Source organism: Miniopterus schreibersii (assembly GCF_964146895.1).
Source record: "Miniopterus schreibersii genome assembly, chromosome: 11".
NCBI lineage: Eukaryota > Metazoa > Chordata > Mammalia > Chiroptera > Miniopteridae > Miniopterus > Miniopterus schreibersii.
Window position 1 is genome coordinate 20372109 of NC_138111.1, and position 19271 is coordinate 20391379.

At 37.5% G+C, this 19271-nt stretch overlaps 1 protein-coding gene across 3 annotated transcripts in view; it reads right to left on the bottom strand.

Moving 5' to 3' along the window:
- Positions 1–19271, bottom strand: part of SLC44A1 (solute carrier family 44 member 1) — a 145407-nt gene that overhangs the window by 47729 nt on the left and 78407 nt on the right. For all 3 annotated transcript variants that reach the window (XM_081150682.1, XM_081150681.1, XM_081150680.1), the window contains exons 5-12: positions 19062–19152; positions 11509–11678; positions 9510–9599; positions 5192–5331; positions 3824–4010; positions 2700–2865; positions 1779–1935; positions 982–1065 (exon numbers count right to left, since the gene is read on the bottom strand). In XM_081150682.1, coding sequence (XP_081006808.1) covers positions 982–1065; positions 1779–1935; positions 2700–2865; positions 3824–4010; positions 5192–5331; positions 9510–9599; positions 11509–11678; positions 19062–19152 — 1085 coding nt within the window. The remainder of the gene's footprint in view (positions 1–981; positions 1066–1778; positions 1936–2699; positions 2866–3823; positions 4011–5191; positions 5332–9509; positions 9600–11508; positions 11679–19061; positions 19153–19271) is intronic.

The following is a 19271-nucleotide window of genomic DNA, read 5'->3' on the forward strand; positions in this document are numbered from 1 at the left end:
TGCTTAGTATAGTATCAGCTGGTGGTACTCAAAAAAATATCCTCTACAACTCCCACTTTTACTATATAGAGAAAGGCTTTATATAATCTTAAGAGCTTATCAGCCAGACAGCAGCTACCCTCCAGTGTTAAATGTACTATCTTCAAACAGAGCCAAAGTAAACCACGGCCTTACGAGTAATCCAATGCTGAAGAGAAACAGATTCTGGCCGTAACAATCTCTCTACCTGAAGTGAATTCTCCCGGTTAGGTTAGATACATAGTCACCTTCAAGTCACATTAAGATAAGCACCTACAGAAACAAAGAGCGGCTCACAGTTCCCTCTGTTTATTTGCAAAACCCTAACACCTATGCTGTAAATGCTGAATGGCTCATTTAAAAAATCTAAAGCTCTTTTTTGAAGGCAGCTGTACCCCCGTGCAGTGTGGCACTGGGGCACAGTTTGGGATCAGGAATCTCCTACTGCGCTGCAAAACGACTCTGGCCTACCCTACCTTCACATCAACACTCTTCTTTACTCTTACCCTCCAAATTCTTTAAAGCAGAAGCAACAAACCGGTGGCCCGTGGACAACCGGTATTGTGTGGCCGAAAGACCTATTTGCTCTGGCTCGCTCAGAGTTTTATTTAGTTATTTTTATAGAATGAAAGAACTATGGCGAGAGTAGACAAGTTCTTAGGGACGATCAAAGACGAGAGGATGGGAATTTAAGGCATAAGAGATAAATGTCTTTCCTGAGATATGGACCCTAATATTTTACCCATGTATCACAATTAATTAATAATGAGCCTTGGTAAGAACACAGGCTACTTTTAAAAATAAGAATGTGAGTGAAATAGAGATACTTGATCAAGGCGCAATGTAAAACACCATGAGAAAAACATAACACCTTTCAATAAGCTCAATCCTTTTACCTTGAAAGAGGAAATGACAAACCTGACTTTGAAAATGGATGTTAGATTTATTTTTAAAATATTTTACCTGATTTAAATAATTGAGGCACTTTTCAAGACACCAAAGGCAACAAATGCAAGATTTCAGCATGCATCGAGCACAGGCATTTTCCTGGAAAGGAGAAAAAGTTGAAATAATTAAAACAATAATAACAATAAAGAATTACACCATCATAAAGAATACTCCAATTGTTAGAAAAATAAAAATTTTAAAAATCACTACTTATGCTTCAAAGCCTCCACATACCTTTTTCCGTAAAATGTAGTGAGTGATTTACTTTTAATCAATCCAACATTTATTTAGTACCTATTGCATATAAGATATACTGAGGTACAGAAGACCAGTAAAGAACTTACGATCCAGGAGGGGGGGTGGAAATGCTAAACATAAAAAAGGTTAGAATCAGAATATGACATAGATACTAGTGCTATGAAAGTAGAGAACAGACAGAGATATCATTTGGGAGATGGGAGCAATCATGGAAGGTTTCTCAGAAGAGGTGGCATTTGAACTGAGCTATGCTGAAATGCATGTTATATCCAGTCAAGGATGGTAAGAGGTTCTAAGGAGGAAAGTGTGTGAGTTGACACAGAGGAAGAGAAGCACAGGACACTTGGGGAAACCAGTGACGACACGGATTTTGCTAGAGTATAAGGTGTGCGAGAGTGGGGGGGCGAGGGAGGAAGGACTGGGTTTCACTTGGCCAGGACTCTGAAGAAAATATTCGCAGCTTTGGACATGACATCATTGGGTGCTTTACTACGTGCAGAAGTGAGGTCCAGTATGTGCCCACAGAAAGCAACAGAAAAGTATTTTCCCCTTACCTTTCCTTTCAGCTGACTGTGAATGTACATAAGGATCATTCGTGGAATTTTCACTAATGTGATGATGAAAGATCCTTTGGCCACAGTGCCAAGGTGGTAACGGACAAGGCGATTCACCGATGCCAAAATAGGTGTAAATGGCAAATTCCTTTTATCCCTATTTTAAAAATGACCAAAAAGAGAATTAAAACAAAGGCTAGCCCAGGGGCGAAACACAGGAATGGTTTAGAGTCCCATGCAATGAAAAATGGGTTCATTTTCCATATTCTAGCTTTATGACAAAAATGGCAAAGTAATGCAAAACTAACATAAATGCTACACACGGACCGTATAAAATTAATGTTTCATTTCCCTATGGTAGTTCCATGGGACTCTTATGCGCTAATATTTTAAGTTAAATAAAACTGTGCTTGGAAAGCTCTGATGAGTAAATACTTACGGAGTTAATTGTACAGTCGGAACATGGAACTTCAAAAGGTGTTTGCTCTGAACCTGGCACCTCACTACAATGGGAAACGATAAGGCCTACCGCGACACTCAGCGCTGAAGTTAGGGAAGGGAGCCACACAGTTGTTCTGATCCGAACAAATTAAAAAGGCTTGTTTTCCTTTGATGGACTTGCATTTAAAGCAAAAGTGCATAAGGCCCTACTACAAGATTTATTCTTCTGATAGACATAATTTACGTTCTCTCGGGGCCTGCCATTCTGATTAATTTTGGAGAAAAGTTTTAGAAAAGTATAAAGAAAAAAATCACCCCCTCTCGTTTTCCTACCTCCCAGAATGATCGACTATCACATTTTGTCATATTACCTTCCAATTACTTCTTAAGGAAATGACATTCTCACAAGCCTCAGCTCCTTTCCCTTCAGGCACAATCACTTGGATGATCTTAAGTTTTCAGACAAGTATAAATCCTCACCTAGTAAAATAGTACGTCACCACCGCTCCGGCCACAGTCATCTGCTGACACGCTAGAATGAACTCACTGATCCAGATCAGGCCCACCGCATGGTACCACCACATGTACTGCAGAGGCCCGGACACTCTGAACTCCACAAAGCCTTGCTCGTTCTTAACAGCGCTGCCTAGGGAAAGCCAAGGAAGGGACGAAGAATCACGTAAAGTATAAACCAAAAATAGGGCTATCAAATTTAAGAGATTGACTTTCCAACCACAAGTCCCTACCCCCAAACCACAAACTTATGATCACAGTGCTCCTTCATTAAAGGGCAAAAAATGATTATCACTTGAGAAGTTGTGAAGGGAAACATTATATAGTTAATAAGCAATTTGTTTACCCCCAAAGCCATGATAGATAGCTTTTTAAATTCGTTCTATTTGAACATAGTTCTTACCACATTATCAATTATTTAGTTTAGGCATGGATTTTCAAGTATTTGAATTTTTTTCAGAGCTATTACTTGCCTAATAACTACAGACCTAAATTATTAGCAAAGTACAGAAATTCACATTCTATGAAAGTGGTGGGTGCGTGTTAAAAGGCCAGAGAAATTACACACACGTTTACTAACCTTACACTACTCCTCACAATTAATTCCACTTAGTCGGAACCTTTGATGTTAAGTATGGCTACACGCAAATCTGGGAGTCTATGAACTGAATCATCAATAGGAGCTCTAGCTAGGTTCAGTTCATTTCCAAACTAGAAAATCCCAAGGAAGCAATTTGATCTTTAGCTAGAACTGGGGTTTGAGGCAACTCCAAAGTGGCACTGCGTTAATTCGTTCATCTTAGAGTGGATCTAAATGTCTGAGGCAGTACAGGAGTTCACTTCAAAGCCATGACAATCTCAAAGCCAGGATGCAATTTTCAGGCCTTACCTGGCTGACACTCACGTTGCTAGGATGATCTAAAATTCATGATTAGAAGGCAGGCGACTGAAGAGCCATAACCACTGCCAGTTCTAATGGGTGTTAGACGTCAGTCAATAAATGTCTGAAAAACTATATCTCTTTGATGTTTTAAATATTTTAATACGAATCAGATTTGTTGCTAAGAGAAAGAAGCAACATGTCTTCTTACCAGTAGTGCCAAGAAAAAGAAGTGTCATGATCCAGTACACCCAAAACAGGACAAGAGCAAAGAAAGTCCAGAAGGGTTGGAAGACTAGCAGCGGCAAGTGAATGAAGACCTTGCCAGCCACGTGGAACAAGGCGATAGTGAGAGCAACGCGTTTGCGCATGAACAGCATGATCAGGAACAAGATAACCTGTGTGCGGAGAATGGAGGGAAAGGTTTCAGTTACTGTTTTAGGCTGTGAAAACTGACACTGAACAATGGTGGACATTTTCACCATAACACCTCCATTCTAAAACGCGGAAGTTTCATTCTCCAAATCCCAGGAATCCTTTATCAGCCTGTATCTCTCTTGCAGCACTTACCATTTTCAATGGTATACTGAAAATGTCCTTTAAAGCTAAATGAAAGGACTTCTCAATTTATTATTAAATCCTAGAATTCTTCTAATTTCTCCTTTCTCCACTCATTACAAATCAGAATGGGTTGTTTGCCAGGTAAGATGAGACACTTACTTTATTTGAATAGGTCCACGCTTGTCACTTTGAAAAATAGGGGAGAGGACCACATGCCATGTCCACAGGAGCACTGGAGGTATCTGAACCTCATCTCCCACCTGTGTCAAGAGCTCCTTAAGAACAGGGTCCATGCCAGATTCACCCTTCGTTCACCAGCCCCCACCCTCCCGCCCTGGCACCTGGTATAGAAATTGCTCTTAAAAGTTGATTAATAAATATTTGTACAATAATAACAAACACATATGTTGGCAACATGGTTTTATGATGGCTTTATTTATTTATTTATTTATTTTGTTTTTAATGCTCAATAAAAAGCTTGGGATTATACCTAGAAGCAGAGGGAGATGTCTTTTTTCTTTTTTTCAGAGAGGAGAAGTGCAGCCAAAGATATGAGTTTAGATTATTTAACCACATGTTAATTAGTAACTTTACTGTATAGTAGTTAGGCAGTAATGCTCACCTATATTTCTGAAATAATGTTGTTTAAAAAAAGTTTAAAAGGAAAATAGGAACTAATTAGTAAACAAGTAAATGAAATGACGAGGAGACTTATTTCTTAACATACTTTTTAACAGTAAAAAACTTTTTTAAAAAGCAATTACATTATCTTATGACAATAAAAAACATGTTCTACTAGTAAATGCTAATGTAAATAGTCTAAGTAAAATCTTCTCAAAAAGCAGGCTGTGCGGAGCAAAACGTTGCACCAACAGCACTCATCAATTGCAGAAGCCTTCTGTGGGGCACAGGTTTCGCCTAACGGGGGTCAAGGTTAGGCACGCGATAGCTAGAGGTGAGTTTCCGCTCCATTAACGATCTCCTGTAAATAAATGCAGACACCTGGACCTATACTCACTGTGAACACTGTAGCGGAAATGGCATAGATGAGGAGGGCCCGGAGATTGTCTTCGGCTATCTGAAGCTGTTCAGGAATCACTGTTTCTTTGGGAGAGTTTCTTTGCTTTGCATACAGCCACCATAGTACACCAGTGCCACCTGGAGACAAAAACAATTGTTTTTGCAATAATTAGCACACGAAAATGTGTGATAAACCCTCAATTCTCTGGACCCTGGACCCTTCCCATGCATCATCAAGGGACTAATGCAGCAGCAATCCACTTGGCTGGGAGGTGCGTGGTTATAACATTTTTGCCAGCATAAAGTGATCTCCAATTACTCCACTACCATCTTCCACATTGATATATGAAGTCTTTCGGTATATCAAATAAACTTCCTTCAACTGTATTTATTATTGACTTTGAAGCTGATAAAGATAGATACCCTCAAGAGGAACTGGTCACAAAGAGGGCCTCAGCATCAGTTTAAGCTGGGCGGCCTGTAGTGAGCAAGTGGGGGTCATAGAAATCAGCAATGACGCCGAGGAAGGCAAAGATCTTCTCTGCTGTACTCATCACAGTCACCCCAGCAGCAAGCACCGACAGTCATGCAGCTGATGAAATATTTGTACAATGAAAAAAGTGAAGATCAAAAGAGTAGTTCCCACTAGGTAAAAACAAAGACAGAAAAATCTTTGATAGCGGTGGGTGCTAGGGATGGAAATTTTTCTCTCTATTACTGGTTCAGAGATTCTGAGAACTAGACTGAAGACAGAGGCAAACCCTTCATTCAATTCATTCAGCAAATATTCTGAGTGCCTAACCGCATCTCCTGTCCTAGGTGTTGGGGATAGAGCAGTGAACAAAACCAAGTTCCCACCCTCACCCCTCATGAAGCTTACATAGCAATGGGAAAACAAAAATAGGGAAAAAAATGAAAACATAGCAAATAAAGTCTAAGAAGAAAGTCACCTGGGAAGAGGGATAGAAAGTGCTGGCGCTGGAAAAGCGTTGCAATTTTATATAAGATGGGTAAGCAAGGCCTCACTGGTGAGATGAATTTGAGAAAGACAATAAAAAACAGGGCAGCGAAGTCTACAAAGCTAAGAAAAGAGTGTTTCAGGCAAGAGGTAAATTCTAAGATGCTGAGGTAGGACCATGCCTAGCAAAAGAGATAGGAGGAAGCCACTGTGGGTATGCAACGGGCAAGGGGGTTGAGGTAAGAGATGTGGGTAGTGGGCACCGAGGTAGACGGGGACCAACCAGATCACACGGTAAGGCCTTGGAGGCCATGGCAAGGACATGGAAGATGCAGAGTAGAAGAGTGTGTGTGTGTGTGTACAAGATAAATGCCCGGGAAATAAGAAACTGACTAAGATCTGTGCAAATCATCCTAACCTCTACCTCCACTCAAGTAAAGAGTAAATGGGGTCCAAGGCAAAGTCCGCACCCTTACCTACTGGCAGATAATGAACATGAATTTTCTTCTCCTGAAGATGAGTAAACAAACCCAGGCAACCATAAGTCCACGAAAAATATTTCAGAGCAAGGGAAATACTTCTATTTTAAAATCTTGAAGGTACAAGAAAATTATTCAAAAACCTGTTTAATAGCCTCAAAAAATGGAAGAAAACACATTCTCTATAAACAGGAACATAAAGTTATGAGAAAAAGGGTGAAGTTCAGAGGACACAGAATGAGACAACCACGATGACATCAAGAAGGATGTTACGGCGGCCACAGTAGATATCTTTATTAGACATTTACATTTGTGCCTAGAATTGTGCAATAGACGCAACCAAATCTAATTGCCACAATACTATTAAGTGGGCATTAGCTCCACTTTACAAATGATAAGATTGACATTTAGGAGAGGTAAGCAGCATGCCAAATGTCACATACCTAATAAGTAGCAAACCTGGGAATCAAATCTAGATTTATTATAGAAACTATCCATCTGCTATGAACTGAAGGTTTGGGTGCCCCCCCAAATTCACATGTTGAAAGCTCATCCCCAGTGTGACGGTATGGAAGGTGGGGCCTCTGGGGAATGATTAGGTTGTAAGAGTGGAGCCCTTTAAAAAGAGACCCCGGAGAGCTCCTTCACTCCTTTGCCATGTGACAACATTGCAAGAAGGTGGCCAGAAACAGGAGGCAGGACCTTATCAGACAATGAAGTACTGGTGCCTTGATCTTGGACTCCCAGCCTCCCAAACTGTGGAAATTAAATGCTTGTGGTTTATCAGGCATGGAGTCAATGAGACTTTGGTATAGCAGCCCGAACTGACTACGAAACCATCTAAAAACACTATTAGACATGAAGGTCACAAACTGAAAAGAAAGATGGTTGAGAGTGGGAGAACTACAAAAAGATTAAACTGAAATAACAAAGTTAGGCAGTCAGGTACAGAACTGACAGTGGGGAAAGCTGAATCAGTATACGGGAGATAAAGTAGAAGGGTTCTTCTGGAATGTGAAGAAAATAACAAAAGGATTAAAATGATAATTTAGAAGATGACCACAGATGAATGAACAATGATCTTAAGAACAAAACCACTGGAACAGAAACAATACTCAAATAGAGAAATAAAGAAAAATTTTCAGAGTTGAAAAAGATACCCCCCCAAAGAGATCATAGGCAAACTTGGTTAATATTCAGAACTAGATAAAAATTATAAACTATTATGAGGATAAGTTAAAAAGTACATAAACATCTAGGTAAGGGAGACAGGTTATGCGCAAAGGAACAAAATCTGTATTGCTCTCCAAGTTCTCTGAAATAAAAGACAGACACAGGGAACATACGGTACCGCAAGAATTTTATATGCAACAAATTCAATATTCATATGTGAAGGCAAAGACAATCTTAGATAATCAAGAACTGAGAATATGTACAACCCTCAAATCTGTCATGCATAAGGTACTGGATTCCAGCTTCCAGCTAAAACGACGACGAGCTGGAAACAGGAAGTCAGGAATGAAGCTTTAGGAAAACAGGACCTAAAAGTAGGACAGGAAAACTTAAATATAATTATGAAACTTTTCAAGGCAAAGCTAAGCAAAATTCTTTAAAAAGATATATCAAATACTATTTTAACTTTAATAAGAATTTGAATACAAAAACTCATATTTTATAAGGGCTAAAAGTGGAAGTGGGCAGAAGGAAGTAGTGGGGGAAAGGCAGAAAAGTTTATGCTAAATTAAAAGGAGGTACGGAAAAACTCTACATATACCATCTCAATGCAACCTTTAATAATTACAGAGTTCTAGATTAAAGAATATTTTCTGAAAATGTTTAAGTTACCAACTGCTGAAGTAAAAATAAAATATATAACATCCAAAGCAAGGGTGAAAATAACCAAAGAAAACAGGTCATACAGCAAAGACGGGGAAACAAAATAAGAAAGCATAAATTTAAGAACAGATGACATCAGTAAAACCAAACATACCAGTTACAATTATAAATGTAATGGGGGCAAATTCCCCTACTAAACTATATCACACACACACACACACACACACACACACACAGAGGAAAAAGGTCTGGATTTCAAACGCTAACAGTGGTTAACTGAGAGGAGGGGGTAAAAATAATTACAAAATTTTAAAAGGCAAACAATCTTCTTTAAAGAGAAGATGTAGCATGTGAAAATAAAAGTTTTATTTTCTTTTTTATATTTCTATTTTCTACCATGAAGGTAGCTAGATACACATTTATAGCCGGGAAGGGGAAATTATTTTTTTTAAAAAGGAGACGATAAATACAGAAAGCCCAGAAAGGTTCATTACAAACAGTAAAATAAAACAAAGAAACAAAATAGAATGTCGACAGACAGAAAAATGAGTAATAAAATTTTAAACACACACAAGCAATTATCCTGCCAGGGACACTCTTCAACCAGAAAGAAGTTCAACACCTTAGAACAGTTATTTCAGGCCTTTAAAAAGAGGCAGGTAAAAGGAAAGGATTACTTCACTTGCTGGGCCAGGAACAATGGAAGAATCAGTGAAAATTAAAGAGCTGGAAACAAAACGGAGCCTCAGCTGCTGTCTTTCCTACTGGGTTCTTCCCCCCAAATTAATACTGACCAAAAAAAAAAAAGTTAGCCCCTTAAGAGAATCTGCATGTGCTAATGATCTCACCATTTTATTTGATTTATTGGTCTCACAGCGACCTGATTCAATGTAATCTACTTACCAGTCTTTTTACAGTTTAAATTAATTCACAAGCAGAATTTTTTTTTAAAATAACCAAAGTAGTTCCAAATTGAGGGACTGTCAGAAGCAATCTTTAATCTCAATTCTAATTACTGAAAACCAAAGAAATAAGCAGCTTACCAAGTGAACCCAGTATGACCAGAATTGTTACGATCCACACAAGTACTCTTGATATATACCTGATTATCACCATCAAAATCATGGATAGAACTGCAGGGGAGATAAAGAGAGAACATGTAGAATATTATTTGAAAACACCAGAAAATATAAAGAGAAATTCTTTCAACTACTATCTCCTAGGGAAATAATTTGTTGCTACTGACAACGTCATGACCCCAATTTAGGTAAAAAAGGAAACAGGTTGCTTTTGCACCTTGACTTTGGTACTTGTGCCACTTGAAGCCAAAGGCACCTAACTGTGGTTTTATACACACAGAAAAGGGTACATGCAAATGCACATGGTGACTCAAAAACAGCACGGAACTGTTGTGGATTCACCACAGAAAGGCATCAGAACTCACATGCAAACACACATGCCAACACACAAAGTGCAGAGAATGACATGTCATGTTGGTGACCAGGAAAATTATCACACATAGAGAGAGATCAGTTAAATTAGGTGCTACGCTTCCTTGAGTAATTGATGCATTTCAGGGCCAATTTCTCTGATGGTTGGTCAATGAACTAGGTGGTATTTTATCTTTTTCTGGTTGTCTCTCTCCTAAAATTCCACGAGATGGTCTGACCCTGTGGGATAGTATCCTGAAGCCTACCGAAGCCAAAATTCATCTGGCCTCACTCCTCAACTGGGGGCAGGGTCCTGATTAGGAAGCTCTTCAAAACGGAGCAAAGCTTCGATGGAGTTATTTAGCCAACCCTTCTTGTACCCATCCCCAGCTAGATTCCAACACGCTAAAATCTTGAGTAAAAAATCTCAAAAAAGAGTGGGAGGATTTATCCCTTTTACGGGGAAATTTGTTTTTGAAATCGTAATTTGTTCATCTTTAATTGTCTAAAGGGCCACTTCACAAACAAATGGACAAAGATCTCAAGCCTTAAAAGAGAACCACTCCAATAAAAAGCTGGAATTCCAATGGCTTAACATTATTATCACTATTTTTAAGATTTAGATTTATTTTTCTTGGTAAAAGTATTCAACTATTTCAGAAACCAAATAATTTTTACGTAAAACCAGGCTAATGGTCAAGCTTCTGGGGACCATTTGCAAAGCCAAATAAATGGTTAAGCTCTGTGACTGTAATATTATTAAGGCACTCGCTTTTGCAATAAATGAACAGGAACCAAAAACAGATGGGAGCATGTCAAATATAAAAAAAGCTTTTCATATGGACAGCATTATTTCCATTGAGTCAAGTACTCCCTAAGCAAAAAGAAAATACTGTCTAATGACAAGCTGGAAATACAGCTAGTTTTCTCAATGACTACACTTGTTGTTAACAGGTACATATACTCATTTTATTTATATAATGAAATGGTTGTTTAGTTCCTACCAGTTTCCTTCTCCCAACTAAAAAGGTCCATAAATACTGACATGGCTACGATAATACAGGGAGTTTACATCTTGAAAATAAGTTTTATTTGATTATATTATTTAATTATTGACAAAAACTCAATGGCTCACAAGTGGAGATTTCCTAATTTTTCCAGCAATACAGTGATATTATGAACTGTTACAAGGGAAAAAAAATTAAATACTTCAAAAGTAATCAATCAGAAATCTATGTGTTTTTGATGGAAATATATATATAAATATATGGCGTCTTTTTTATAAGGAAATAAGCCAATGATCAGATTCATAACTAAAAACAAAGGGGTACTGATTTGTTAAAAGAAGCCTCTTGCTATAATGTTAAAGGTTATTATAGACTTAGTAACCAAAGTTTGGAGAAAACACCAGTTTTCTCCAATGAAAGAAAAAGAAAAGAAATGAGTTTCAGATATATATATTTATAACTATATATAATCTGAAACAATTATTTTGGCTATGGGAAGTGAAACATTTTACAAGTATCCCCAGTTGTATTCATATTTTGGTTAAAAGACAAAACAGTCTTCTGCTGCAGTACTATATATATCTAATAATGAGAAAAACAATTACCTAGTGATAACAAGCAAAGTCCCAATATAATTTCTTTGCTGGTCATTACTCCACTAATCAGCCTGTGTAAGACACTATTGTCACTGACAAAGGTGATCAGGGCCTCTGCAAACTTGGCATAGCAGGAAATGTTCACAGGAGCACAGCGATGGAAGAATGGAATAGGTGCACTGGTGACACAAGAAAAAAAAAATCAGAAAAAAAATTACTCCTACTTAATATAAATGCCACATCAAACACACAAATGAAAGGTGAATGTGACTGCGACACACTCCACCCTCCGCACGTCATACGGGAGCTAAGAGCTGTGAGCTTAATGCTATGGAGATGACTTAATGCTATGGGCAGTGATGCAACTCTTACCACAAACCTTATCGAAGAGGGTGGAGTGCACGTTCCAACAGAAGACATTACCCTCCCCTCTGAAAAGAAACACACACACACACACACACACACACACACACACTCACACACACATATACAGCTACCAAAAGCAAAACCAAATGCTTGAACTCCTCAGCCTGCACACCTATCAATCAAGGAGCAGATGACAAAACTTAGAAGCATCTACTTCACTGAACTGAAAAGGAATTTTTGCCATAAGCTATTTAAAAATAAAAACGCACATGTGCTTTTGCTTGAAATGTGCCGCCATTAATAGAATGGTTTCCTCTATCAGAATGGCCTACAAGACCTTAGACTTAAAAAGGTGTTTGGGCACAAACTTAGTAATTCTCATATAAACTAAATCATGCTGAGATACTAGCATGACTTAATGCAGCATTATATGCAGCTATTTAAAACAATAACCGTGAATACTAATGTATTAACATGTGTATGATGTAAGAGTACAAGGAGTAAAAAACCAAAAATTTATATCTAATGTGGTGACTGTATCTCTGTATAAAAGATATATACATAAGAATCAGAACAAAAAAATATAAACCAACGAAAAATCTCTCATTTGGTAGGGTCATGGGATTTGGGGCTATTTGCTTTCTTTTTATATGTTGTTACTATGAGATCATTAGTGTCCAAAAAAAGAGGTAATCTGTTACATCAGGCTTGTATGGACTACAGCTTTTACTTGTGAAGAAACATAGCTGTGTGTGAACCATGACATTAATCAGGTTTGTTATGAACATGGTTCTACTTTAGCTTCTGAGAGGACGGTATACACCTAATCAATTAGAGATTTTAAACAAAGCGCTATGAACGTGACCTCAGTCATGAGTTGTTTGGATTCTAAGACAGCCCCATATGTGTGAATACACACTTATGTGTGCATTAAGTTAAATTTCAGCCATTGCTAGCATAAACCCCACATCTTCAGAATTATTTGTAGGACTATTAGTCACGGACCCAACATAATATTTTGACTGGAATGATTTAAGTATATTTTTATTCTTGGTTGGTACTGTATTTTGGTCAAATCAGTAGATAAGATTATATGGTTGAGCATCCGATTCCAAGGTTTCTAATCTCAGCAAAGCAACTTTGTACGACCACAAGCAAAATACTATCCTAGTTTCCTTCTCAAATGCTGGTCCATGAGCACCACTGGAAATAAGATAAGAAACACCTTCCATACTGGTAAACTTCATGGAACAATAAAATAACATAATTTTAAAGATCTAGCCTTACCTTAGTTACACTTCAATAAAATGTATTCCAAATGATATGATAATATGACATGAATATTTATTTGTAAAAAGTTGCCTCTTGTGACCTGTGGGTGTATTTGTGTCCACCTCTAAAACGGTGTTGGTGAAATAGCTTTAGTGAAAGTTGATGCCAAAGATTTGCTGTTTTGGCAGAAATTGCAGAACGCTGAAGCATTCTGGGTAACGCTTGAATTACAGGTATGCAAGCCATTGTTTTTTCACCAAAAGTTGTTCCACTAATGATATAAAAAGACATTAAATTACAGAATACTTGTAAGTGAAATGGGTTTAGTTAGAAATATGACAAGAAAAAAAAGAAAGTAGGATTAACTAAGTTCCTAAATCAATGGAGGCTGATTTAGGAAAGAAACCTTTAAACTGATAATTTTGTTGGGAACTACAACTGTTTTTGTGTGTGTGTGTTTTCCTGATGCTGTCTAGATACTGTTCCTACCAGGTTAATGTCCCTGTCTAAGGAAGTCTAACCATATTTTTAACTACGGCTTGGGTCTCTAGCCTTCAGAACTAAAGCCCTCTCTGGTCCATCATTATGTACATCTTTACTTGCTTTATTTATTAGCCTATCATCTCTGATGTAGCCTCTGTTTAATTCATTCGCCTCCAACTGTAAACATAAAATATATCCACCTTATGGGTACTATTGTCTTTTCCTATTTTTAATAGCCACCAACTTTCTTGGCCCTGCTTTCCTGTTTCCTTTTTCCTGTCAGATGACCATAGTGACCTTTACCTTCCATCCAGAGGGAGTCCACCTATAGCTCCCATATCTTAACAGGACGTTGATGTATTTTTATCCTCAAAGAAACACATGATTTCTAAAAGAGAGTAAAGCCTGTGATAAAGGGAAGAAACCTGGACTTGGGTTCAAAAGCCCTGGGTGATTCTCCTCACATTATACAGGTGCACATCACTTCATCTCTGTCAGTTTTTCCATCTGTTAGGTGAAAGGGTAGGAATAAGGACTCTGTCTTTTCTGATATTATTATTAATAATAATAATATTATGCCCGCCCAGAAATCAATGATTCTAAATTAATAGGAGCAGCAAGCCCAGTACCTTTAGTATGTTTCTGCTTTTCAGACTTAGAATGAGAACAGATCCTTTGAGAAGGAAAGGGCTCCACTGTTAAAATTCGAATCCTTCATTTTTTTCAAAAGAGGAAAGAGACTGAGTAATATCTGCTCTGACCTTATCCTTTTGAGTCATTTTTTATAATGTAGATAAACACATAGACAATTGGCGAGAGTACATTCACGTGTATCCCTCAAAGAATTGAGGCAAAACAATAGTCCCTTGCCTTATAATTCAATCTATGTCAGTTTAAAAAAAAAATCCTGACAGCTCTAAATTTGAAAGTTATAAAATTAGCACAAGCTGATTAACTACATTTTTTAGCTGACGGCCCAAATGGTCAAAATCTGCTCTTACTGGTACAGAATAACGAAACAGAAGGCAAAGGAGAAGACAATACTTGGACCCAGTAGTAAGAAATAAAATTAAACACTTCGCTTTAAAGTAAAAAGCACTAGATCCCCTCATATGTTGTTCTTTTTCTCAGTTCCTTCCCCCAAAACAATTCAACCATCTGTGAGTTAACGCTTGAATTATTTTCTTATTAAAAATCTATGTAATCATGGCATTGATATGGTTTGTCTTATATTTTACCATTTAAATCCCATGTGATATAATGAATGTAAGATGAGATGAGTCAGCTGATTTCATATACCTCTCAAAAAATAGAAATTCTGAGAATCTAGTATATGGGATCATTTCTGCTTTACTGACTAACCCTACATGACACATTCTGCGCTTCTTAATTAAGAGGACAAGCATTTGAAATTCTACTTATAGTAAGTTTTACTACTTTTTACACTTGGTCTTAGCCAAAAGGCCGAGAAGCGATAAGTTTTACTACTTTTTGAGGCCCACAGAATATTGAATCTTTAATATTGAATGCTGTTTTACATTATTGAAACAGTCAATAAGAAGAAAATGAATTTATAATGAGTCTTTTAAAGATTTTTTTGAAGATTAGCCACTCATAGGAAAATTGCATCTTACCTAAGCAAACATACTGTCCATTTGTCTTTAAGCCCAGACCATCCTAATTAATGAGCTCCCTCAAAGAATTGTGACGCGCAATGCCTAATATCTCTCGTCCATATGCCTTCATAAAAGAAGACAGGTGTTGGCATCTCACACAATTATTTTTAAACTTCAGGTTACAAAACAAAAAGCAAAAACAATAACTCATAGAGGCAGACAACAGATTAGTGGTTCCCAGAAGGAGGGAGTGGAGGGAGGGTGAAATGAGTAAAGGGGTCTATTATGTGGTGACAGATGGAAACTAGACTTTTGGTGGTGAGCATGATATATTGCATGATATACTATATACACAGATGTCGAATCATAATGTTGCACACCTGAAACTTATATTATGTTATAAGCCAATGTTACCTCAATTTAAAAAAACATCTCAGGTTATAAATAGACAATTATACCTGATATCTAATGAAAAGTCTTATTTAAGAAAGAAAAACAATAGAGGGATCTAGCACTATCTCCATAGCACAGAAAAGCTAGGGGAAAAAGTCAGTCAAGGATCTAATGACAGTCTGCAATGGTTTTCATACATTTCATTTTACTGTTTCTCTTCTTTCATTCCTTTACTCGCTCTTAAAATAAAGATAAATAAATTAGCTGTAGTATAGACTTTACGAGATACTAGATTCAAGTTCTCATTCCCATCAATTAGCTGTGTGCCCCTGAATAGCTCATTTCATCTCTCCTATCTTCTATTTCCTCATCTATAAATTGGGACAATATCCATATAGGCTTTGTTGAGGGTTAAATGAGATAATACATATGAGAAGCTTAATATGGTAGCTGGCACACAGGAGATGATTTATAATGTTAATTTATCCTGAGTCCTTCATTTTGAAAATATAGATAACACTTTTTCCTTGGCTATTAGTTTCTCATTTCCATATCATGTTATTAATTCCCCAACACCCAGCATCCTTTCTGGCATTCAGAGGTACCCAAATCAATTTTTGATGAATAAATTGAACTTACATAATCTGTTTCTAGTATTGTGATTTTCTTTAGCTATACCTACACCATTAAGCATTGTAGACAGACTAGCTAGTCTCCCTATTGCTATCATGCTTAGCATGCCACCAATGGGGAGTTACAAACATGGGTAAAATATGGCTCTTTCTAGGCATTTGTTATTTGTTTTTGTTTTTTAAGTATGTCTTTATTGATTTCAGAGAGAGAAAAGGAGAGGGAGAGAGAGAGACAGAAACATCAATGATGAGAGTCATTGATGGGCTGCCTCCTGCACGCCCCCTGCTGGGGATCGAGCCCGCAACCCCATCATGTGCCCTGACTGGGAATCAAACCTTGATCTCCTGGATCCTAGGTTGATGCTCAATCCCTGAGCCATGCTGGCTGGGCTCTAGGCATTTATTTTAAAAGTCAAAAGCTCTTGGGAACAGTAACCATTTGGCAATTACATAGCACTAGCGTTTTACCGAAAATTAGTTTATAATTGCTTTTCTCTGAAACAGGCACTGCCTTCAGCTGCAGAAGGTACCTGGGTGCCTAGGAAGGTTGGGGGTAAGGGGGCGGCTCTAGAGGTTGAGAGAAATAATACTACCAAGTCAAAAGCCAAGCACAACAATGGATGCGCAACACATATTATCTTATTTAATTCTTGTAATTCCACGACAGGTATTAAATTCCCACTTTATATATGAGGAAACTTGGTTTACAGGGAGATTGAGAGACTTGCTCAAGCTAACAAATAGAAAGTTGTGACACAGGATTCACTTCCAGGCCTATCTGGGCTCAAAATGCAGCTCTCTGCCCCACTAGGTGCTCCTAGGACAGGAAAAGACACAGGAAAGATGCCAAGGGCCATTTGCCCCCATCACAAATTTGCTTAGTGCTGGTCTTTTGGACATATTTTTTAAAAAAAGTCACATATAAAAACAGTCCCTAATTTTTTTAAGGACATAGTTTCTTTGGAACAAAGACTAGGTCTTAGTCATCGTTTTAGATTTGGTATCTCATACTAGTGTGGAGCCCGGTAGTGTCCCAAGTGTTTTATGAAAAGAAATTTATTCTGTTTTCTGATACTTTCACTTTGCTTGCCAAATGCTAAATGATGATATTTACACAGTCCTAATTTACCTTCCTCCTATCAACTATTTCTTCTCCTTTATTTTCCAACAGACTGTGAGCTCAGACAAAAGTGATCAGACATTAGATCGTAAGGATCTTCAAATAAAGGATAAACATAGCGTATAGTCAGTTTTCAGACAGTATAGGTTCGTCATTGCATCTTGGATTACTGACACACTAGTGGGTGGCCCTATTAGAAGCCAAGTCTGTCCATCCGTAAAATCCAAGTCCCTAATACTACGCTTTGTCTTCCAGCGAATGTCCTTAGGATGCTGTATGTGCGATGTGCATGTCTACAGCCAAGACTAAACACCCCCAAAACCAGAAACAGGCAGCCCTCCACATGGTGGAATCAGAGATCAGAGGAGGAGAATGGTTGCAGGGCGACCTCATGCTCATACCAAGGCTTTCTGGTTATGCTTTTTTAATACATTTATGCCTTAAAAAAGTGACACTGTACTCAAAGTATTCATTTAAAACAGGCTTTAGCGGTTCAGTAGGACATAGCTTTCCTTGTTTTTGCACTGATACATTTTCTCCAGCGACTCTATTCAAAGGACCTCCTTTTCTTTATGTCACAGCCTCCCTAATATTCTCAATTTTCACAAATGGCGTCTCCTTCCCTATAAGTCTAAGCCCATAATTTGTAGATCCCTTTTATTGAGTATCTTTTAAAATACCCCCTTTATTTTTACATCCAAAGGCTTTCCATTTTAACATCAGCAGCAACCTGACAAGACTAAAAGCTGAAATAAGTTTAACTGGCATAGCCTTTGTCTACTTTTCAACAGAAAATTTCAAATTCAAGTTAATAAAGCACAAATTACACCCATAAGCGATCCAAAGGAAAATGGACACGAGTCTCAAAATTTTAACCAACAGCTTGCTGTAATATACTGAGATGTAATAAAAGTGGTTCAATTTAGTATTCCTGGGGAAGCTGACCTCATGTCATACACGGTTAGTGATACATGCTAAGGTTCTTAAGATCAGACATGTTCCAAATCCTATGCACCTAACTTCTGAGGATATATTCTATAGCGCTTAAAAATTTATTTCCTTTCTTAAAAATCTATTTATAATTTTAAAATTTGCTTTACTTATAACAACCGTGAGATTTTCTTCATTCTTGTACCCATTACCACAGCAGGTACTTAATAATAAATGTTTGTTGAATAAGACCTTGGATAAGATATGCAAACTTAGTCTATTACAGAGAATGTACCTGAAGGAGATAGCCTGAAATAAACTATGGAGAATGATCACTGGCATCCTTTTTAAAATTTGCAAAGTGAATTGAAAAAGAATTCTTCTTAGTATTACTAGGATCAATTTTAAAGAATCTTGGAAGACTGAGACTTGGCTTCTAAGTTTACTGCAGATTTTATAATGATTTGGCAGTTTTGTATACTTAAAAATTACGGCATGAAAAAAAAAGTGAGCCCCCTCAAAGAAATGTAAAATACCTGATAATGAGAAAAGTTGTTTGCCTGTGTTTTTTTTTTTAAATATAAGTTACATGTTATCATTTCTACTACTGCTTTTAAAATTTTGATGTGAAAGTACTGGACCTAGGCAACTGGTATCATCAAGTGACCCTTTTCTCAAAATAACACATGCAGTTTAAAATCTACCTACGGAAACGAAAGTCACAAGTTAAGAAAATACAGTAAAATTTACCTCTCTGGAACTGGTAGTTTGGGGCAACGAGAAGCAGCTTTTGAAGATGTATAATCAGAAGGCTTTAGGCTGTAGTGACACAGCGCTGAGCCTGTTGAAAGAAAAGTTACACGTTAGCTAGCAAACAGAGTCTGAATGCATGCTCTCATTAAGGCACTTTAATTTTATTTTGTATGTGAATATTAACTCCACATATGCAACTTTCGAACA